Source organism: Fragaria vesca, linkage group LG6 (assembly GCF_000184155.1).
Source record: "Fragaria vesca subsp. vesca linkage group LG6, FraVesHawaii_1.0, whole genome shotgun sequence".
Lineage (NCBI taxonomy): Eukaryota > Viridiplantae > Streptophyta > Magnoliopsida > Rosales > Rosaceae > Fragaria > Fragaria vesca.
Window position 1 is genome coordinate 24,851,905 of NC_020496.1, and position 23,572 is coordinate 24,875,476.

At 39.4% G+C, this 23,572-nt stretch overlaps 3 protein-coding genes across 3 annotated transcripts; all 3 read right to left on the minus strand.

Annotated features, from left to right (window-relative positions):
* Positions 1 to 482: 482 nt before the first annotated feature.
* On the minus strand, positions 483 to 2,601 carry LOC101315368. Its single transcript, XM_004305718.1, has 4 exons — positions 1,957 to 2,601; positions 1,443 to 1,679; positions 1,205 to 1,296; positions 483 to 1,095 (listed from the first exon to the last, which is right to left on the minus strand). The coding sequence occupies exons 1-4, from the start codon at positions 2,599 to 2,601 to the stop codon at positions 483 to 485; spliced, it is 1,587 nt and encodes a 528-aa protein (XP_004305766.1).
* A 1,751-nt stretch (positions 2,602 to 4,352) lies between these two features.
* LOC101290884 (ABC transporter B family member 1-like) lies at positions 4,353 to 9,894 on the minus strand. Its single transcript, XM_004305719.1, has 9 exons — positions 8,731 to 9,894; positions 8,549 to 8,603; positions 8,208 to 8,383; positions 7,921 to 8,085; positions 7,528 to 7,823; positions 7,123 to 7,439; positions 6,795 to 7,018; positions 4,795 to 6,687; positions 4,353 to 4,700 (listed from the first exon to the last, which is right to left on the minus strand). Exons 1-9 carry the CDS (start codon positions 9,892 to 9,894, stop codon positions 4,353 to 4,355), a joined length of 4,638 nt encoding a protein of 1,545 aa, XP_004305767.1.
* Positions 9,895 to 12,828: 2,934 nt separating this feature from the next.
* Positions 12,829 to 21,502, minus strand: LOC101291165. The gene is made up of 10 exons (XM_004305720.1): positions 21,444 to 21,502; positions 21,131 to 21,313; positions 20,918 to 21,017; positions 20,786 to 20,816; positions 19,548 to 19,590; positions 18,490 to 18,642; positions 15,328 to 17,389; positions 13,846 to 15,103; positions 13,528 to 13,608; positions 12,829 to 13,266 (listed from the first exon to the last, which is right to left on the minus strand). Exons 1-10 carry the CDS (start codon positions 21,500 to 21,502, stop codon positions 13,202 to 13,204), a joined length of 4,035 nt encoding a protein of 1,344 aa, XP_004305768.1. The 3' UTR covers positions 12,829 to 13,201.
* Positions 21,503 to 23,572: the final 2,070 nt, after the last annotated feature.

Here is a 23,572-nt window from a genome sequence, read left to right on the forward strand (position 1 = left end):
AGGGCACATGCTAGATATATCAGCATCATGAATATCGATCTGAGAATTTCGCATGTGCTCTAGCTCTCCACCTTGGACTCTCTCCCTTTGATGCACAAGGTTCAACTCAGTGATAAACAGACTGTTCTGGGTAGCTCATTCTGTACATTGCAACTCATTTATCTGATGATTGTATCAAGTCTCTATATAACCGAAACAAATTCTTGTTCTGCAATGCTGCACTGCCCTAACATCATATACGTAAGTAACTTTCTTACCAGTTATCACTGTTTCATATGTCATTCAAAGATTAGTACAGACATTCAATTGCTTTTTATTTTATACAGACACAATATCCATAAGTAGTTTTATTACCACAAGTTCATCAACAATACTTAATGACTTTTAGTTGGGAATATATCCATATTACCTTAAATGTAATAACTTATTCAGAGGCCAATAAAGACCTGGAAACCATCCTTTTTGTTGAATCAAACGTGATCTTATCTATTTTCGAGAGCTGAAGCAGCAGACTCCACATGAACAAGTAAACAAGCATATACTTTTTGTTTCAACCTGTCAACTGTCTCCACCAATCCACTGCTCTCTGAACTCAGACTAGTTTTTAGTTTATCCAACCACTCATTTGAATTTTTCAGCTGTGACAATGTCACAGCAATATGATTGTCTGGCTCATTCCGTCGCGCTGCACTTTCCTTGCCTTTCTTCTCTTGTGTATTCAGATGAAAGCCACCAGCATCTAGTTCTGCCTCCAAGAATTTCAAGAACCAAGACCTTGTTTCATTTAAGAGAAGTTCTTGTAGTTCTGCTATCCCTTTTGTACTCTCTCCTTTAGCCCATTCTAGTTTCTCTGCTTCACTTAACTCGATGGGGAGCTTTGGAGGCTTCAATGCACTTTGACCATGAATTGTGCCACTCCTTTTGCTGAACTTTCCGATATCTGGAGGCAGCTGTTTTGTAGTTAAAGGAGTTAATTTATCCTTTAAAGGAGCTGCAATATTTGGTTGGTCAATGAGCTGGTGGAGTCTGAAAAACTTGGTGAGTGAGAGGTGGGGATTTTGTGGTGATGCAGATGAGCATAGATCGGCAAAGATACTGTAAGTAAAGATTTAAGTAAGAACTTTCACAGTGGCAGACATTTTATTTATGATCCGTAAATGTAAGCTGTTGGTATGGACTGTTATATACTAAAAATTATGATTACCTGAGACATTTGACAAGAGTTGCAGCTCTAGATGCTTCTTTCTGAGCTTCTACTGCAACCAAAGAAGCTAAATTTCGCCTTCTAAGCATTCCCTTGAAAAATCATAATGGAACATAAGAAAAGCATCTTGTTGCTTCACCATTTGTACTGGTAGAAGTGAGTAGCAACCATAGTTTTGATTTTTAGACTTGTTAGTATGATGAAGAAAAAATGTGCGGATACTAGTAATTGTATGTACCTTTCCGGGCTTCAATAAGTTAGCCGGCAGAGAACCCCACAAAGCTACTTCTGGTGGAAGAGTTTTCTCTTTCCGGTTTGACAAACAGTTATAATTTATGTTTTCCTGTTTGCTTGAAGCACGTTTTTCAGAAGTTCTCTTAGAAGGCACAGCAGTCTGCTTGGTGTTTGATGCAGCTGCTTCCGGTTTTGATAAAAGTGCACCAGCTCTGCTGTTGGAAGGAGTTATCGATCGTGCCTGTAACACTAGTACAAATGAGCACATTACAAATCTGGCCTGTAGTCTGGCCTGTAGTTGGATAAAAGGGAATATTGCAATAGCATTATATTCCAGTATGTATCAGCAACAATTTTATTACAATCTTGCATGCCTCCAAATTCCAAAGATGACAAAAGGTTCTTAAAGAATCAACAGAAGTATTTGCTCTATAGTTTATAATCCAAGCATATTTGAGTCCTAAGTCCTAGCTGTATTCTGTTTCTGAGAAGGAAAAAGGGGTGAGAACAAGTCATACCTGACCATTAAGCTCTTGCTGTTTGCCTTTTGTCATGCCAACCTTCTTACCACCACTCTCATTGTCATTTTGCTTCCCACTTCCACTACAATCTTGCGAGTTAGCTTTTGAATTTGATGTCGAAAAACCTTGCATGTACCTAGATGCAACAGCTGTCTTTTCCTCTTTAATAACAATCTTTTGTCTTGAGGTTTCTTCTTTACCATCAGAGGACTCCCTTGGTTTCAAACTATTGCTTCCTCCATGATCATCGGCTTGGACTGGACTCTCGGATGGATCCACCATTTGCATCAAGTCCTTCGGGTTCCCCACAAAAGGGTGTCGTCCCAGAACTGGCCTGACCCCTTGAAGAATGGGAACTGGTGTTCCTGCCTCCAGTCTATCAACATAGAAGAACTGGCCAAGCTGCAACTTATTGTTCAATATAAGCTCATTGTCCTCCTTTGAGAGGGAGACATAAGTCGAATGAGAAGAATCCGAGACTTTTACAAAGAAGCCTTGATTAGGCCAAAGTTCTGAGCCACTCAAGGCAGGGACAATACTAATAACTTGTAGCAGGACTGACCGATATTCCCCAAGAACCTTTATGTTGGAGTTCATGCTCTGAAGAAGCTTTAGTAGTACTCCTGGTGTAAGGGAGGCCATTACTTTTTCTTCTTGTAATTGAAATTTGAGAAACTCTACCTGGTTGATCCAGTAGAACTTATGGTATTAGTGATCATCTTGTGTCTACTTCATGGAATAAATTCATGTCACATAAGGGGCATGAAATCCTTATAAATTTGTCCAAAATTCTAAGTTTAGTGGAAGGCAAATGCCTTAAATTAGACAAATCCATTTCAACTGCCCATCAAAAACAAAATCCTCACAGAACAAAATAGAAAATTATGAGGTTACAATTTCATCGAAAAATAAGCTAGTACATATCACAATATATAGAATCAAATTCTAGTACTGAAGAATTCTGTGAGCTATAACCTTGTATGTGCACAATGATGCAATAGATCGTGGAGAGAGATGACAAGTACCTGAAATTGGGAGCATAAAGAAGAGCCAAGAGAAGGTTGCACTACATAGATTGAAAAGGGTCTTCGAAATCAAAGAAAGATTTCAGCATAAAGATGAAGTATAGAATATAGCTTCAGATTGAAACAGTGTTTGCTGGTGGTGGAATTTGGATTGAGCAAAAGAACTTCTTAGCTTTGCATGGCAGGCAAGTAACCATCATCTCCTCTTGGCTTGAAAGCCAAGAGATAATATATGCATGTGAGAATTTTATGGCTCCCTCTCCTTTTGGGGTGAAATGATAAAGGGACAAATGGGCCACCATGAATAGAGAGTATTGTGATGGATTACCCTCTTGCTTATGATTAACTTTCTTCATTAGGTCGTGAGTCTCTTCCTGAATGCAGTTCCCTTTTAACTTTTAAGCTTCTGATGAGAGTGGAGCCATTTAGAAAGGTGAGAACGATTAGAATGTCTAGTTCAAAAGCTGTAAATCCATACAAGCAGCTTTTTAATTGACCAATTTAAGAGCATTAGAGGAAATGACCAGAATTGTAAACGTAAATCACAAGTAATGTTATAAATATTAGGCATACCTACTTTGGATAAACATAAGGCATCTATCAAGGACATCATGATCAGTCAAACATCACATTCAACTTCATAATCCCAGCCTTATGGTTTTATTAGATACAGAAGTGAAACAATAAGAAATGAGTCTCCTTCCTAAAATCTCTTTAAAATGGTTGTCTTTTTAGAGAGAAGAAGCAAAGAAAATTGCTTGTTAGAGTTCCTCGATATGGGATTCAATCTGAAACATAGATAAATTATGTCATTCTCTGAAAATTAGCAAATCGGAGCCATGATTATATGATCACAGTTTGATAACAAAATGCCTTTTCATTTAGCTAGTTTTTAAGAGGTAGAGACCACAGACCCACAGTTCCATGTCTAGCTATTTGCTTTGTGTCTCATAGGATTTGTAAGGGATTTTCTGGCATGCATGGAACTGTGGCTTACAAGTAGAGACACCTATTCATTGATCCCTTTGTTTTCTTAAAAAGAGGGTGTCCTAAGAATAAAGTAAGCCCCCTTTATAAAACAATTTACCTTGCTATTCTGGAAAATAATGTAAACAATTTACTTAGGTTGGTAGGTACCAACCCAAGTAAACACAAAATATAAATACTAATAGCAACATGTTGTGAGATGTATGTCATATATGACATGCTCATACAAAATCTCCTTCCAAATTGGGTATATGCTGGTATATCAATTACAATCCCTCATATCAGAAGATGGAAGATGATCAAATTACTTAAAACTGGACTTTAGTTCTCTATAACTACAAGCAATTACAGTCATTCTCCACTCAGAAAGCCCTGGATGGCTTAAGCAAATGCATTGGCTTCGGTTTCTGCACGCACCAAGCTAGCATACACGCCATTAAGATGAGAAGTCATTAGTGTATCATGGCTCCCATATTCAGTGATGGCACCATCTTTCATAACTGCTATCATATCAGCTTCCCTGATAGTAGAAAGCCGATGAGCGACTATGATTGTCGTAGCCCTTTTGCTGATTTTCCTAAGTGCATCTTGTATATGTCTCTCAGATTCCAAATCTAGTGCACTACTTGCCTCATCTAGAAGTAGTATCTTTGATTTCTTCAGTATAGCTCTGGCTATGGCAATCCTTTGCTTCTGCCCCCCAGATAGCTGAACGCCGCTCTCACCAACCTGTGGTAGGTAGGAAAGAGAGTTAGTACCACATAAATAAATCACACTGCATAAAAAGAATTAGTACAGTTTCTGTAAGTTTAAAAATATATACCTGAGTGTCATAGCCTTGAGGGAGGCCACTAATGAAGCTGTGAATGTAAGCTTCTCTTGCAGCATCTTCGATTTCAGCCCATGAAGCATTCTGGTTACCAAAAGCAATGTTCTCTCTTATAGTGCCAGCAAACAATGTAGGCTCTTGACCCACTAAAGCTATTTGCCTTCTTAACCACTTCACATCAGTCTCCCTCAAATCCACTCCCCCCATCATCACCTTCCCTTGAGTTGGATCATAAAACCTTTGTATTAACCATATGACAGTTGACTTTCCTGATCCACTTCCACCTACCAATGCCACTGTGCTACCACCTTTTATCTTGAGTGAAAACTCATTCAACACAGTTACCTCAGGCCTTGAAGGGTATGCAAATGTCACCGTTTTGAAGTGAATATCTAAAAGCTTTGACCGTTCAATCTTCTTATCTTTTCCTCTTCCACTGCTGATCAACGGCTTACGAGTCATGATATCAAAAACTGCTGGAATTGCTGTTTCAGCCATGGATGTGTCTGGTGCAAGACCGGCTAATTGTCCAACAGAAAATGAGCTCAGAACAAGAATAAGAAAGATTTTGTATACATCACCGAAATTTGTCTTGTTTTCTTTCATGAGGAAAGCACCATACAGGAGAGTTAAGGTGTAAGCTACATACATAACACCTTGAGAGAAACCGAGTGCTAGGCCCATTATTTGTGATCTTCTCATTGATTTGGTCTTTGGGTCTGATAAAGCACTATCAAAGGACTTGATCAACTGGTCTTGAGCAGAAAATGTTGCAACCGTCCTTATGTTTGAAATTGCACCAGAAGCAATATTGCTAGCTTTGGCATAAGCATCATTGTCGAGTTTGGGGCCCATATTTATGATCAAGGTCAAGTAACTTGCACCAAGAGTAAAAGGAGTGAGAGCAGCAGCCAAAAGAGTTAGCCTCCATTCAAGGAAAAAGGATATACCCAATCCAACCATAGCTGAACTCAACCCCATAAACATGACTGATAATCGATCAACATGGACGGCACGAAAAAGCACAGAATCCATTGTGATCCTTGAGATCAGTACTGCTCTTGAGTTTTCTTCAAAATCAAACCAACCAGGTTCTTGTTTAAGAATGGAACGAAAAAGAAGGTTTCTCACTCTCATTGTGAGCTTTGTTCCAGCCCAGCCACACAAGCCTTGTTGTCCTGTCATGAAGAGTATATTCCCAAAGCCAAGTGCAACAAGTACTAAACAAAGGGGCGCGGTTCCTGATTTGATCTTTGATGGATCTTTACCAAAATATATTTCAAGTGTTTGGCCTAGAATATAAGGGAAGATAGATAGAATTGCACCTGCATGCATGCCCAAAAGAAATCCAACTAGCAGCATTGGGAGCTCAGGCCTCTGCAACAACCATACATCTGACAGCTGAACCTTTCTTGGAATTGGTTTTTGCGCCTCTTTCACCTCTACTTGCTTTCTATCTTGCATATATGTTGATTTTGATACATCATAAGCTGACTTGTCAAACCCTGAAATCTCAGTGCCAACTCTAGTCTCATATTGTTTTGAAGAAGGTTTTGTCACCCCATCAGAAGCAAGCTCAACAAGGCTATAATACGCCCCGGCTTTTTCCATGAGCTGGCGGTGATTACCAATCTCAATGACAGAGCCACCATCAAGAACAACAATGGCATGAGAGTTTCTTACAGTTGAAAGCCTGTGAGCAATTACAATAGTTGTCCGGCCTGAGGAGATTTTGTCAATAGCCTGTTGGACTACAGTCTCGGATTCAGGGTCTAAGGCACTGGTAGGCTCATCCAAGAGAAGGATTCTAGGGTCCTTGATCATCGCTCGTGCCAATGCAATTCTTTGTTTCTGACCACCTGAGAGCAGTGTTCCTCTGTCTCCAACCTGCCAAGTATGACATTTGAAGTGAGCATTACACCATGACTTCCACCATTTAAATTTTTATTGATTTGAATGTGATCAAACAAATTAAGGTGGATATGTTACTGAACCTGAGTGTCATAGCCATATGGGAGGCCAGAAATGAAGTTGTCAGCATTAGCAGCAATGCAGGCAGCAATTGCTTCTTTCTTGGTGGCATTCTCTTTCCCCATCAACACGTTTTCTAAAATGCTAGTGGCAAAGAGCACTGGCTCTTGACCAACCATGCCTATCTGACTCCTTAGCCATTTCACATGAAGTGACCTTAAATCATGACCATCCAATGTTACTGTACCTGCAAAAAAAATTATTCAGAAACCTAATTAGAGAATGAACAAGAGTTATTCTAAGTTTCCAACTGATGATCCATATTTGTCTTGTAACATAAGATTATGATACCTTTGATAGGGTCATAGAACCTCTCTATAAGAGCAAAGATGGTGGACTTTCCACCTCCGCTAGCGCCCACAAGTGCTAGTGTCTTTGAAGATGGAATGACCAGATTTAGTGAATGAAGAATTTGAGTGTCAGGCCGAGAAGGGTATGCGAAAGAAATGCCTTTAAATTCAATCCTTCCTCGAACATTTGATAGTTTCCTACCTACTGGGCTGTAGGGATCTATTTCTGGAACCCTATCTATAATTTCAAATACTCGGCCTGCTGCTACCGTGCCTTGTGCAAACTGAGCGAAGTATGACAGTGACAAAGCCAAGCCCCTGCAGAAATTAAATTTATCATCATATTAAACATGTGTCAAGAAAACAGATACAAGTTATAACCATCAATGACAAGCTAGAGTATTACCTTCCCCCGACATTTACACCAAAGAAACAAGCAATGGCAGCACCCCCGGTGATCTCACCCTTAGCAACCAAAATAGAACCATACCAGAAAGCCAATGCCCATGTAGAATAAGTAACAAGATAGATAACTCCAACTCCTGCACCCTTAGCAAAGCCAATCTTTGCTCCAAAAGGCACCAAGTCGGCAAGTAATGCAGCATACTTTTCAGCCAAATGATCCTCAGCAACAAAGGAAAGCACGGTTCTGATTGAACCAATAGCTTGCTCAGCTACACTACCAGCTGTCCTATAAGAAACCTTTGAAAAAAAGCACAGAAAAAAAAATATCAATGGAATGCTCAAGTAATGTTGACATTGTAATAAGCTTTGGCATATTATTCTTTGTGCCTTTTACCTCTTCTTTTGTGGTCAGGCCAACATAAACAGCCTTGTAAGCGATACCACAGAACATCATCAATGGTATGACTGATAAGACTACTAGAGATATTTTCCATGACCTTATAAACCCAACTATGTATCCACATATGAAGGTACATAAATGGTGGATGAAAAGTGCCATCTGCAGTTATATAGAATTTTCAGATCAAATGTATCAAAAGTTCAAAACACAAAACTAGTTACTAATGCTTGTCAAGTGACAAAGATGTATCAAGTCAAATCTAGAGAAGCAAAAGAACTAACCTTCTCCCCCATAACTTCTTGGATTGCAGCAACATCACTTGAAATTCCATGCATAATATCACCAGCACCAATTTCAGTATCGAAGAAAGTAATGTCTTGTCGCAGAACTGCTCTTAGATATTCTCTTCTTATTCTCTGAGCGGATCTCTCCCCCACCATTCTCCAACAAGTGATCTCTGCAAATTCATTAGAGATAAACTGGTTTTAAATTTTAATATATATAGTTATATACATCTTTGACAAAATTGAATATCATACAAACATTTGAACCAAAAAGAATACTCATTAAAAGGATACAAATGGGGAAAAGGAATGTTCATCAGGATGTAAATCAAACTTACGCATATATGCTCCAACTACTACTATTGCAGCTAATCCAGTCATAAGCAGGCATATCTGAAATCATATGCAAAAGAGGAACAAAGAAATGAGCTTCCAACATCAATCCAAGCTACATATGATCAACAGAAATATTTGACAGATAGTTAAAAATAAACACTGGGCAGAAAGTATGAAGTAATACCCTCTCTACATCTCTCATCATGGGGCCTTTGTCAGCTTCCTGTGATTCTATAGCAATCTTATTCACAAACTTTCCAAAGAGATAAGAATACCAAGGGAGAGACCCTCCATTGATAAGAGCACCAACACAACCCAAAAACACCAGAAACATATCCCATTTTGTTGAATACTTGAACAAGCTAAACAACCCAACTTGCTTCACTGGCCTTGCATCGTCCTCACCATCATCATCAAACCCAGAACCCTGATCACTCTCATCATCAATATAATGACTAGTAATAGATTGTGGCCACGTGTCGTGACCATGTGTTGGTTCCCCATGGCCACGGTGCCCCATTGGTGACAACCCTTGGACACCATGATGACCCAATGGTGACAACCCATGGCCACCATGTTGACCTATGGGTGATAACCCATGATCATGTCCTTTGTGTGATGACCTATGATCATGACCACCAGGGTCATGGCCAAAATGTGATAAGCCATGACCATGGTGTCCACTGTGATCCAAACTCACATCTTCATCATCATCCTCTGCTGTTTGATATCCAATCAAACCAAGCAAATCTTTCTTAGCCAAAGGGCCACTGCCACTGAAATTCCCACTCCCAGCAGCTTCTTTGATACGCTCCAACCTTGGAGGAACTGCTTTAAAGGGTTTGCTCTGCTCCCCATAATTGTTACTGCTCCTCCCAAACCCTGAGCTTTCATTGTCCCTAGCAACGTAGCTCTTAAGCTCAAGCCTCCCATCTGTGGCAGCACCATAGTTGGAGTACTCGTTATATTGGTTTGATGAGGTACGAAACCCGCCAGTGGTGCGGGAGAGGTAGTAGTAATTTGCTGATCGGTGTGCTCGCTGGGCCTGTCGCGAGGACGTGCTCGCGGTGGCCCATGGGCTCATAGCCGAGCCCAAGTTGCGAGCTTCCTCCCACCCCGTCGGCTCAAACTGCCAGGAGATCTCGCCTTGCCACGACATGTCATTGTCGGAGGCGAAAGGTGTACTTGGAGTGGGGTGGCGAGACCTCCTGGGAGTTCTCGAGTGAGCGGAGCTGATCGGGGTGAACGAGCGGGAGCCATAACGAGACGAGCCTTCCAAGGGGGTGGTGTAATGTGGGTGGTGGCCGGAAATAGAGTTTTCCAGCTCGAATGAGGAGTCTGAAGCCATGAATGGAAAAAAGCGGGAAAGTTTAGGAAGGAAAATGAAGAAGAAAGGTTGAATGCCTTATGAGTATATACTGTACTACATTGTTTTCATTGAAGACGATACATGAACAAAGTATGTACGTGTAGGCAATTTCTGTAAAGATTAGCTGTCTGAAAGTGTTTTGTTGGCTATTTAGAGGATCAAAGACTTTGTTGAATCCGTCTGGTTTTTAGTGTGATCAGATGCTATATGGACGATATGGATTAGTTTAAGTTATGCAAAACTTAAGTCAATTTTTCTTTTGTTTTCTAAGCTTAGGGTTTGTCATGTAACCAATGCTTTAAATATTATTGATAGCAGCACCATTTCTCTTCAGATTATAAATGACCATATGGCATTTGCTGTGTATTTCTTGTATTAGCTAATAATTTATACCTCAACTATTACAATAATCTCTTTTATATGAGAAGAACTTCATTAATATGATGTAACGATTATAATGAACTATGGAGTACTACCAGCAGTTACAACTTAATTAGATCCGGTTAGAGTGAACTTGATTAGGAAAAAAATACTATGTAATTAAGTTCAACAATTTATTTACATTGAGGTAAACCAAATTGTGATATTCGTAGGATTCATCTTCTAGAGAACGTACATATATACTCGTAAGATATTGGTGTGTTCAAACTTTTGTAGTAACTTGAAGTAGCACATTCTCGACATCATCCAAAGACTCTATTTTGAAGTTATCAAATAGGAGTTTCGATCAAGAGAGACACCAAAGTAAATGTATGCATTAGTTTGTTTCTTTTGTTGCATTATTTGGTTTTCCTATGTACAAGTTAAACAACTGTACAATTTATCAGTCGTACGTATCTATTTGAATATTAAGCATGATGTGGTAATCATAGTTGGTACCTAAGAAAACGCCTAACAATCTGTGTTGTCATAGAGGCTGCTTGAACATAGTGCATGGACAGCATGCAGGGCAAACAAAAAGGCCGGCTGAATGTATTGAGATTAATAATAATAACATACAAATAGTAAAAAAAATCACTAAAAAAATATTGTAACGAAAAACACTAGTGCAAAATGAGATTTCTTTGTTGTCAATGTGCGACTCAAGAAATGGTAAAGAATCAACAATAGATGACTTTTTCTATTTCATGCGAGTATTGTAATGTATATGCATGACGTTTTGCTTAGAGTACTCTTCTTGGTGGTGGCTTTCTGTTGGTATTTTCCAACTGCAGAACAAGATTAAGAACAAAACTCTCTTTCCCTCATGACAAGGTTGCTCCAACTGTCATTAGCTCATGACTTGACCAATTTAGTAATGGTTGTTCCGTTGATCACTTCTGAGTGGAGCTCGATCGATCACCAGCACCAGATCAACCTTGTGTTTTTTGACCCAGCTACAGATCACTTTGGATTTTGTGAACGTTTGCCTCGTTGTGAAATCTTGCATATTTACTATCACCAAATATGGTTGGAAACGACGATTGACAGCTAAAGACATAATTTCCTTTAAGCTGTAATGTAAAATGTTGTGTCCCCTGGCCCCTGCTGGTTTAATATGCCATAATGCCAGTTTTCATATAGTGAATCAGAAACTTTGTGATATTTACAATATCTGAATATAGTATTTGATGGATTTTCCTCATGAACACAAAGAACAACAACAACTATGAAGAAAAACTTCTAACAAAACCATGCCAGACTAATTATACTTGAAGACAAGCACAAATGACCCAAGATAGCAATGTTATTAGTGACAAATTAAAATAGTTTATCCATAACATGAATGAATTGAATTGAATGAAATCCAGAGACCAAGTTCTTGACATCTTGAACAATCAGTTTAATCTTCCATGTCACATTACCATCATTGTTGAGACTTGAGACTGTCGATGAGTATTTTGGAGTCTCTCATTCCACTATAATCTAAGAAATAAAGTTGAAAATGTTAACCGCCAAGACATTATCTGAGTGCCAAAGCTTCAGCAACTAGGACTTCCATGTTTCCCAATATGCTTTTGTCACTGCAGGAACAGGATTGCTTGCACCTGAAACAAACCCGCCATCAACGTTCAAGTTCACCACATCTTCATTGGGAGGTACCACTTAATGTGAATATGATTGTAGGATTTACATGACTAGTTACTCCCACTGAAGCAGCCCCAGCAATGATTTCAGTTGTTGCATCCAACCCTACGCAAGACGTTATCCCTACGTACTTTCAAGGTAGAAGAAGTCTCTTGCTCTGACAGTTTTGTGAGTTGTGGCAACGATTTGGTGGTGGCTTTGGCCTTGCTGTGGTTACTCGACATCAATGTGTAGCAGCTTCGTCGGTTGTGTTGTTGCCAGTCTGCGTCAGATCCTAGCTTTGGCATTGGATCTATTGCTAGACTTATGAATGAAGCTTTGGCATTTTAACTCTCAACAGAGAGTTTCCAATTCCTCTGTCAATATTTCATTAAGAACAGGACAAGCAAATTTCAAACCATTCCCTCCCTGTCCCTGAGGCCTGATGATGCATCATACACAACAATGCATTACCAAAACCTGCAACAAGGTGAGTCATGACTCCATTGACTCGTGACTAGTGAGTAAGTTTTCTTTTGGAACCCTATAACTGCATATAGCCATTTCAAATATAAAGCTTCTCAGTTTTCTAATTTACAAATTTAAAATTCTAAACACAAATCCTTAGCTGGAATCTATCAAAACAAAGATTGCTAATAATAAATGACTGTTAGTTTCGTACTCCTCAATAAGAGTTGATACAAGTTCCAATAAACTCTGTCGAAGTTTTTAACTTATTTTATATGCATAATTTGTTGCAGATCAACTTCATCAAAAAGGAAAAATACCTGAAAGGAGATGACAATGAAAAACGGAAAAAGCAGTGTTTGTATTACAAGCTACTATTCCGGATAATCATTTCACTCTTCTTAAACTGTCAACACTCAACACTGCTCATTCTAACAAAAGTGCAGATATACATCACAAGAAGGCTACCTCGCCATATTGGAGATGCAAAAAGAATGCCTCTACGCTACCAAAACCACAGTTGCATTAGGCCAATAATCGACTCATTGTTCAATAGAATATACACCACATTTTTAACACAACTATTATCATATATAGCTAACTAAATGACCAAGCCTGGTGAATCCAACATATACATAATCCCATCGTCGATCTTATATTAGATGGCTGAATCGTGCTTAACCAATCTTTTTGTATCTTATAACTGATCACCCTTTACACCTTACCTTGAATGATCCAAGCACTTGTGATGGGGTAATTGTCTAAGTGGTACTTATCTCAACTTTGAGTCGCTTCCCTTGCTTCTGAATGATGAGAGTGAGAAGAATGATCTGGGAGCTGTCAATGATATAGAACATAATTGTCCCTGTCAGAATGGCTCTAAGCAATTGCAATAGCTAAATTTATAACCCATTCCAACAAGTGAACTGGAGCTGTCAACGATACACGTAATGTTTTACGAGCTCTTCACAGCTTCCGGTTCATCTGCCAAAACAGGGCTAGCATAGAAACTTTGTTGCCAGCACTACTGCCACAATAAAAATAAAAAAACTAAAAATTAATAAAAATAAAAACATGAAATTATTGGTACGCAATCACCTTTCATTGAGCTTCCAGATATATGCTCCTCCCTCAGTTTAAAGTTCACCGGAGGTGAAGGGATAGAGCTTAATGCTTGAACTGCAAACGGCACAATTTTAAAAATCAGCTCTACATTCTTTTATCAGAAGGAAAAAAAATCTAATAAAGGGTTATAAATAAAAGAAAACATCGTCAACTTCAAAGAGAATTGAAGGTTTAAGTCTCGGATGGTTTCATGTTTCCAACAAGCTCTAAGTCACAGGGGTAGCATGCATAAAACCTTCAATTAGGAACATGCAGGAAACATAAGATAAAAGACATAAGGATGTAACTCACCCCTTTCATTGAACTCGATTTCATTGAAGCTGTCATCGGGACCATGTGCAAATCCCATTCTTGACTTCCTCAAATCTTCTGATGATCGGTTGGCAGGATCTCGCCCATCTTCTGTATCATCATCTCCCTCAGAAGTCGTAGCAGAAATCCAGTCAGCCATATTATCTGTCCCACGACTTTTTCGTCCGAACTTTAACAACCGTTTAAATCCTTTGGTCATATCCTTGCGCGGCTGATTTTGAGATGAATTAGTAGCAAGAATAGGCTTCTGAGCACTTCCCCATTTCTTCCTCATTCGAGCTGCATCCACATCTGTTTGGCTAAGACCATGAGAATTCCATGAAGCAGGGCTCCCCATTGGAGAGTCTACAGAGGCATCAATATCAGAGGTCTCATGTTGGTAGGAAAACGGATGGTGCATCTGTAAGTTCCATGACATGGGGCTTTCTCCTGGGGAGTCTGGCAGAGACCCCACAGCATGAAATGTTGAAGGCACAGCAACAGGCAACATAGCAACAGATGTGGGGTCTGCTTGAGAAACAGATCTTACAGAATTGACATTATCAAACCCTGAGTTACTAGACTTATCAGATTCCTGACTGGATCTTGGTTTTCCATTATCCATATCAACATCATCCTCAGCTGACATCATTTCAAGTTCTTCATCTTCTTCTTCTTCCTTGGCCATATCTTCTGCCTCAAAGGCCAATTCGTCAAATTCTTCTTCAATGTTCATGGTCTCAGATCCCGTGAAACCTTTTAGCTTAGAAATACTAACTCCAGAACCGGTACCTATCCCATTACCCTTCCTAAGAAAGGATTTTGACTCCACAGTTTCTGGAAATTTGTCAAAAAGGCCTTGCTCAGTTTGCTCTTTGTCAAATCTTAATGGCACCAAGACAACCCCATCAGAGTTCATTGACGACAAGGTGTTGAATTCTACAGGATTAGCAGAACTTTTCCTCAAGGACTGAGAACGCCGTGACTTCTCTTCCTTGACCATTGTTGCCTCTTCACTACTACTCTTGCTGCGGGAATAGCTTCTGACCTGTGAGCGAGCAGGTATTTTGCTAACAGCTACTTTGCTAACTCCAGAAGAGGGCTTTGTATTTTCTTTCCTTAAATCAGAAAAGTTTGGAACTGATTGTGCAAGAGGATTATCTGATTCTAGTCTTCGCCGCCCTGTACTAATGTTGGAAACTTTGGCCGATGAGCGAGGGGCTGGTGCAGTTGGGGTCCAGGGAGTGGACTCTAATGGCTGTAGTCAAAACAGAAAATTATCGTCCTTAGATACCAATGACAATCAGCAATCAAAATATCTATTGGCTGTTGTGAATACATAAAATTATCATCCTTGTATACAAATCTTAATCAGCGATCAAAATATATCTTCAACCACTTTCTTATATGAAAGGATGAAAAACAATCAAGCTTGAACAGCTCAATTTACTGCTAGTTTCGTGATGACTTAATCAGAATTACCTGCTCCCTTTTCATACTGGATCGAAAATTAAATGATCTGAGCTTCTCTGCACGTCGACGCGCACTGGATACAGAATCCTGTCTGTCTGCTGATCCTGAAAATATGGCATTTAACTCTGCCCTACTTCGTTTAAGGCTATCTTCCATGGCCTTTAGCTTGGCCTCCTTCTCTTCTCTTTTAGAGCCCCATTCTTCTCTCAGCTTAGCATCTCTTTTTTGCATGTAACTCTCATAGAATTTTCCCTTAGAATCAAGAGAGAATCCTACCTCAGAGAAATTCTGCTTCAGAGTATCACCATAATCCTGGTTACTTGGTACCTTCGATGGCGGAGTATTGAAACTTGCCAAGTTATTTGAACTACCCACAGATTCCATGACTGTGGTGGGTTCAACAAATTGTGCAGGAGCAATTTCCACTACTGCTGGCTTTCTTTGTTGTGAACGTACTGCCTCGTCTTTCTTCATATCCACAGGCTTGCTTCTACGAGCGGAACTAGACTGATCCCCAGGAACCCTAAGTTTGTGCTCTGCATAAAGCTTTTCAAGCTCATTTGCCTTGAGTTTAAGTTCATCATTGAGTTCCTGATTTCCCTTGGTCTGTCTTACTCTCTGAACTTGCTCTACTGCTGTTGACATCGTAGCGAAGCTCTCCTGATTAACTGAACCTTTATCACCCATAAAATCCAACTTGCTGTTTCCGCTTTCATCCCTCCTCCCCTGTGACCTCTTATTCTGTTCACGACTGGAAGAAGCAGGTTTCTGGAACTTCATTTTTTGAGTTCCAGAGTTTTCCACTTTTAGTTGTTGCTTGTCTGATGATGTCAAGACATTTCTTCCCACCTCCTCAACCTCTCCAGAAAACCTCAACAGAGGCTGGGGAGGGAGCTGCTCAGGCTCAATGCCCTTGGGTTGCCCTGAAGAGGTTTCGTCAGGTTTTCGTCCAAAACCACCCTCAAACTGTCCCGAGAAAGATCGGGTATGACCCCGGAACCCCCTAGGATGTAACTGAGTCATTGACTGATCTCTCAATCTAGAATCCTCAACTTTATTCAGAGTTCCACTATCAGATGCAGGACCCCCAACCTGGTTCTTCCCACCAGCAATCTCTGCCCGATTTGAAGAACCTATGGACCGTGTCTCTGAACCGGCTTGTTCCTTAAACCCACCACTTCTCTCTTTGCTACCTGAAGATATATTCAACTTCTCAAGAGAAACCCCTTGATCACTTAACCCAACCTCCTCTGTTTTGCCAATAGAAGACTTGGATTGGGTCTGAGAACTCACTTGCGTCTTCAAATTGTTCCTCACCTTTGATCCCACCTCCTCCTGTTCACCTAAAACCCCAGCCCGGGTCTGCCCCTCGGTTTGATCTTTCACCCCAGGAGGGCCAACTCGACCAGAAACACTCGAATCTGCCGAATCATTCAGCGCTTTCCGGTCCTTATCCTCTGCCACAACAGACACAATACTATTGCCCCTTGAAAGAGAAACAGAGGAAACAGAGGATGGTGTGCACAAGGGGCTCTCACCGTCTTTCTTCTCAGCACTCAAATCGATGCTCATGTCACTAGCACCGCTCCATCTCCGAAGCACGGTCCCCGCAGGCACCGAGGACACATCAGACGACAGCCGCCTGAGCTCCGCAGGTTTGGCAACAACGGGCTTGCCACCACTGGAACCGCCAGGACTGTCCTGCTTATTCTCGAAGAGCTTGATGCGGTCCTGGACGCTGAGCCTTCTCGCAGGTTGTTGACTTGCCAACGTTGGCTCGGTCTGAGGCTCCTCCACCTTCTTGTTCTTGTCGCCGTCTTTGTCTTCCTCAGTTACGTTGTTACAACGCTGTTGCGTGGGAAAGTTGCTGGCAAGGGACTTTTGCTGTTGACACGTGGATGGCTTTGATAGGTCTTCTGGATGGAACCCAGTTGTGTCTTCGGTGGGGTCATCGATTGACATGTCAGACTCGCAAGAGGCCCGGACCAGTCTATCGTCCCCAGCTGGCTTCCATGGGCTGATCAGCTCTGATCTTCTCTCCCACAAAGATATAAACTTTGTACTAGCTTCGCTGCACACATTTTCCAAATCAAAATATTGTAAATATAATATTAAAGATATTAAAATAGAAAATTCCTGCATATGATTTTTTTATTTTTTTGGTTTAAGGTGAGAAGTACAAAGGGCAGTTGAGATATGAGGATTGGAAAATGCCTTTGTAACTGCATACCTGCCAAATAGAGACAAGCAGCTCACCTATTTTTAATTTTTCTATAGATCCACCAACTTCTATTTCCTCTTTGGGCCATTTGGCAACAACTATGATTTATGGGTAGGCTTAGTTTATTCAAAGAATATGTTTAACTTGCACTTTACAATTGGACCCATATGACCCAGTTTATTTGCTTTCTATAAGTCACACCAAACACTAAATAGTGAAAGTATATAAGTTTGTACTATTTTATGACCCACAAAAAGCTTATTATGTTCCAAAACAAACACATGAAATTACAATTAAAAAAAAAAGGCATGAAGTCACAGAATCCTAGCTGTTCGCCTGTCTGAGATTTCAGACCACCATCACTTAAAATGTAAGATTACGTACTTCAATCAGGCCAGTCTGATTATTCTTTTGAACCGAAGAGATTGGAAGTACATGATATTATCAAGACATTTCACATTAGCAGAACAACTGATCAGCTTGTAATTGTGGAAACTTGATTCAAATATCAACCTTCAAGAGAAACTTGGGTGGGATGCATATACCACGCCCCATGCTGACATGGTGAATGGTAAACCATTCAGGCTATGTGGTGTCATGACATTTTAACTCACCAATTTGTATTAGTGATTACTGTGTAGCATGAGGGCATGGTTTGTGCATCCCGCTCAAGTTTTTCTCTCAACATTGACTAAAATCGAGTACCAGTAATAGCTGAACAGAGCCTCAACTGAAGCAGTTGAAAACCCCAAGAAAGTATACATGCTTAAAAGCTAGTGTAAAATCGAGTACCAGTAATAGCTGAACAGAGCCTCAACTGAAGCAGTTGAAAACCCCAAGAAAGTATACATGCTTAAAAGCTAGTCATGTACTTTGAGAACAAGATCAAGTGGAAACATCGGTGATATTTAAATAAAACTTGAACTTAGAAGAATTTCCAGGAATCTTACTGTAAACGATGGGCACCAAACTGATCCGCAAAGAGTTGTAGTTCGGAGACTGTATCAGGGTTGAAACCAGCAGCAGATGCACGAGCACAAGCTGTGGACAGATCCTGCCTCACTGCAACAAGCCGCACATCAATAGCCCTTAAAAGCTCTTTCCTGTGCGAATGAAATTAAGGAAAATGAGAAATTAACTCTGGGAGATGGATGCTTCAACATAACACTTACGTACTGTCATCATGAATGATCACAGCAGAACTATGGCCAAGATTCCAAATTAACATGCAGTCAACCCTAGTGTTTAATTTCAGTTTACACCTGAGGTTTAGGGTTAACATCGTTTCACTCCCCATACTTTTAACTTTGAAAATTTACCCCCTAAAGTCTCCAATTTTCATAAAACAGACACAATTGCTAAAATTCCGTCCAATTTGGAGGTTAAATGATAGCATGAAATCTTAGAAAAAAGGTCCTAAAAGGCGATTTATGTTGATATAAGACTATTTTAGCCCTTTTAGTGAGTTATGAAGTCAAAATTAACATCTAAATTAGACGGAATTTCAGCAATTGGGCATGATTTATGAAAATTGAAAACTTTAGGGGGTAAATTTTCAAAATTAAAAGTATGTTAACCCTAAACCTCCGGGGTGTAAACTGAAATTAATCCTTGTTATTAACTACCATGCTCAACTTAGTACTGGAATTTTTATATGATTTTTTTTTCCAAAAAATTTTGCTAAACAACAATGAGTTCCAAGCATCTAAAACGAAAGAATCATATGAAAGACGCTTCTAACCTCATCTCATGATCATGGCTAAATTTTAGTCAGCCCAAAAAGAAAACCCATGGCTGACTTTATAAACTCGGGTCCAACCAAATGAAATTTGAATAAATGCAGCAAAATCTTTCAATATGCTCTATTACCACAGCCGACGGCAACTTCTTCAATACCTTCTAACTCTAACCATATCTAATGTACAAAATGGAGCAAAGCTATGCGACTCTGCATTTAGTAAACTAAACACACAAATTATAAAGAAATTCAAATACAATTAACTCTTACTTTGTTGCATCTGCAGCCGCCGTGCTACCTGTTCCATCCCCACCTGAGCAAATTCAAAAGCTAAGTCAGCAATGATTAACATATAGCCAGATGTAACTGCACATATTGACTATAAGTACAAGATAGATGTTTCAGAAGTACAATATCAAAGGTAAAATGCAAGATATTCAGAAGAGTTGAGATAATCTTTCCACTTTTGTTATTAAGTGATCTAATGTTATAAATGCAAAGTTAGATTAGCAGCACATAGATGATACACATAGAAGACAAAAACAAATATGATGATGCACTGACTTCTACAGTACTTTTCAGCACATAGTATTATGCCATGCCTGTATAAGTAGCCTTTATGATATCCTAGAGCCTAGTTCACTGTAAATCATGTTGCGTACTACATACACTCGCAAAACATATGATCGTAAATTGACAGGGTAAAAAAATTTCAAGAGCAAATTACATCTCAACAGCTAAAAGTTAACACAATTTCAAAGACAAATGACTCTTTCATAGCCTCCTCACAAGGTCAAACCTTTTGAGTCTCCTAAAACTCACCAGCCTGCAAGGACTTACGTAAATGGACATTCAAATATTCATCTGCAACACCTTTATACCACAGAAGAGAATTCTCACAGGGTCTGTTAAATTATACCCAATTGACACATCTGCAACACCTTTATACCACAGAAGAGAATTCCCACAGGGTCTGTTAAATTATACCCAATTGACACTTCCATACATCAGGATTCTAAAGGAGATCTACCTCTATGATGATTACAGGAATTCTAATCCCATCTCATACAAGTTTTTCAGCTAGAAATTAAAGTTCACTTCAAAATTGAGAAACACCAATCCTAAGTACCACCAAAATGATTAGTCAGAAGAAACATGCAGCCTGGTCTTTCGCTGATCAATCTACCCATGTTCTGCTTAACTCTCGTGCAAAGTTAGCTATAGTACATCCTGATGACTCAAGTTCAAAAAGCACAATACACAAGGCTACTAGCAAACACCTAAGTATTTTCTAAATAAGAAACAGAACCTGCGAATGCCATTAACAAATCTGCCTCAGCACTCCGCGGATAGGTATGCTATATATCTCTAACCTGACGAACATGATCTACTTCCAACACCACACCCGAATCCTTAAGGAACATATCCTAGATTGCAAAAGCAGACTCAAACGAATTCCAAGTTGAAGTTTAAACAATCAAAAGTGGAGTTAAGAGAGATGAACATACCCCTTGCACCAGAAGGTTGGCCTCCCATTCCCTGATGTAAAGGAATTCAGAAATTTGGTTAAAACTGAAAGTAAATGTGGCCCTTACCATAAATGTATTGTTAAAAAAACGTAAATTGATCAAATGACATACCTGAGAATATATTCTCCGTGCAGATTCCAATTGGGACATTTCTGCATCAAATGTATTGACCAGTTCTAGTACCTCTGGTGTACTAACAAACCGCACAAACCTGTATTAAATCTAGGGCTTGTCAAGTTAAAAAAGAAAACTCAAACATAATGTCACAAAAAGGATAGAAGGATCAATATAACTAATTTAATCTACATTGGCAGCTCAAATAACCTTTCAAGTGTTCCTTTTGTGAACCATTTCTCAGCATGTTTACGTTTCTCAACCTCAAGTTTGATTGACTGAACTGCAAGTGCAACCTGCTCTTCTGCAACCTTCAAATGGGTTACAAATGGCTTGATTGAACCAGACGCCAGCTTCTCAGTGTTTCCATTACTAGAAACATACAATTCACATCTGCCAAAAGGAAAAGAGATAAAGATTAATAACTATACAGCTTCAAATCCAGCCCAGGATTCGGCTTCTTCAGGCAGCATCAAGAACTTGAAAAACATAAGATCCCTGATCCCTGACTTGTTTTCCTCACCTTGAATGCTTTGGTGACAACTGGAATACTGCATAATCAAGAGGCGTTTCAGATTTCATTTTCTCTTCCACTCTAGTTCCTTTATCTGGCAACAGGTGTCTTCATAAAGAGATGAAATCTTCAGCCCCAAATGCCGCAGACCCTCAGCATTCTGATTAAATCATTCACAACAGATAATCCGAATAAAACAACAGTACATCAAGATCAAAGCTGAATATACCAGTTCTTGCTAGTGACACAAAACTGTTTGAGCTCAATCAGATGAAAATTTCAATAATCAAAACAAGTACAACGGCCTCACACTTTATTAACCCACATTCTTAATTAGCTGAAACTTGCTAAATTTGGACCACAATGCACACCAAGAATACATAATCAGATCTCAATCCGAAGACCATTCTCAACTGAAAAAGTGAACTCCAAGTCGAGCACTTCAACAAAAACAGAAACCAACACTTCAAAAATGGAATTCAACTATTTCCCAGATCTGATTTCACAAAACCAAGCTCAAATACCAACCCAAACAAAGCCCAGATAGAAAAAATGCTCAACCACCCAGAAAAACAAATTCAAATGCCAAACCAAACCCAGATAGATAAACCCACATACCCACATTCATATGCACCACCCAAAAAACCATGCACTGAAATTCAAAACCCAATCAATCGAACCCAAAACTCAAAACCCAATCAATGTCAGACCAATCAACCAAAAAAGAAGCTTTACCTGGAGCTCAATCTCCCAAAGATCTCTGATTGCTCAATCGGATCCTCCGATTTGATCAAATGGGTGCCAGCATTTGGCTACCATTTTCACCTTTATATATCTGCAGCTTCTTCTTCTTCTTGTTCCCACTACTGGGTCTTTGAGATAACCTTTTTTTCTTTTTTCAAATTTTGAAAGTGGGGGTTCTGGTTTCCAATGTGGAATTTTAACCTATCTAGGGGCTTTTCTTCTCTCTCTCTTTAAAGCTCTAGGCTTGAAGAAAACCCTAATAACAGCAATGGCAATATAGTTTTTGCTTTACTCATTCCCTCAAATGTACCTTTCTTTGCCCCCCTTTTTCCCCAAGTGCTTTGCTTTCTCTCTCTACACTCTCTCTCTCTCTCTCTCTCTCTCTCTCTCTCTCTCTCTCTCTCTCTCTCTCTCTCTCTCTCTCTCTCTCTCTCTCTGTTTTTAAAAATCTACAGTAGAGACTAGAGAGAGAAGAAGTGAGAGTATGTGTGTGTGTGTGGGAGTTTGTCTGTGATGTGCTTCAGACAAAACCTTGGGTTGCAATTTGTTAAAAGTCTCCAACTAGGATTTTGAAAGACAGAGACTGATTGGTGGTGGGTGTTGTGTGACTCAAGTTACAGAGATGGGATTTCACTGTACGACTGACTCCAAAGTTTACATTTGACCAATGCTTTGTTTTCTTACCTTTTTTTACCACTGATTACCAGACTTGATTTGCTGCAAAAATAAATGTAACTTCACCCAATCAGGGGAGCTCCATAATGGAAAGAGTTGAATCCAAATTCTTTCACATTTTGATGCTATGCTTTTCTTTATAGGACATATGTACTGTTTGAGTTTCCAAATACATGTTTGTAGATAAATATCTTTCACTTTAAGAAACGATTCGATGACAAAATAGGCTTTGATTTTCTGGTAAATAGACAAGTTTTGAGTTGTAAGTGTTCCAAGGACTATTTGCCTAAATTATACAGTATGTACTATGTAGTAACTTATCATAATTTCATTTTAGCTAACTTTTTACTTTTTCTATTAATTTGACAAGAGTTATGATAACTACAACTTACGTTTGATTGAGAGAAAAATAAAACCGATTGTTTGATTTGAAATGTCATCGTATAAGACAATTCTCTCATTTATGGACAAAAAATGAGCTAACTTATATTTTGTCATGCCATTTTGCTCCAAAATAATTCGATTAAGAATTGTGCCATGTGTTTATGTTAACTTATGAGAAAGTCGATGGGCTAGGTCTAATCTCATGATCCTTTACGATTGCTAAAGGAACACACATAGGCCAGAAATGGTAGAAATGTACCAACCGATCACCTTTGGACGCTCAAGTTAGTACGCATGGTAACTTGGACATGATCAATTTTGTTTCTTTAATCATA

Coding starts and splice junctions, on each gene's coding strand:
- LOC101315368 (XM_004305718.1), bottom strand. CDS start 2,601: ATGGCCTCCCTTACACCAGGAGTACTACTAAAGCTTCTTCAGAGCATG. Junction 1,297..1,442: donor ACTTATTGAAGCCCGGAAAG/GTACATACAATT, acceptor TGATTTTTCAAG/GGAATGCTTAGAAGGCGAAA. Junction 1,096..1,204: donor ACTCTTGTCAAATGTCTCAG/GTAATCATAATT, acceptor CTTTACTTACAG/TATCTTTGCCGATCTATGCT.
- LOC101290884 (XM_004305719.1), bottom strand. CDS start 9,894: ATGGCTTCAGACTCCTCATTCGAGCTGGAAAACTCTATTTCCGGCCAC. Junction 8,086..8,207: donor AAGAAGTTATGGGGGAGAAG/GTTAGTTCTTTT, acceptor ATATAACTGCAG/ATGGCACTTTTCATCCACCA. Junction 4,701..4,794: donor CTCAAGGCTATGACACTCAG/GTATATATTTTT, acceptor TACCTACCACAG/GTTGGTGAGAGCGGCGTTCA.
- LOC101291165 (XM_004305720.1), bottom strand. CDS start 21,502: ATGAAATCTGAAACGCCTCTTGATTATGCAGTATTCCAGTTGTCACCA. Junction 21,018..21,130: donor ACAAAAGGAACACTTGAAAG/GTTATTTGAGCT, acceptor GATTTAATACAG/GTTTGTGCGGTTTGTTAGTA. Junction 13,267..13,527: donor ATCTGGAAGCTCAATGAAAG/GTGATTGCGTAC, acceptor TATCATTGACAG/CTCCCAGATCATTCTTCTCA.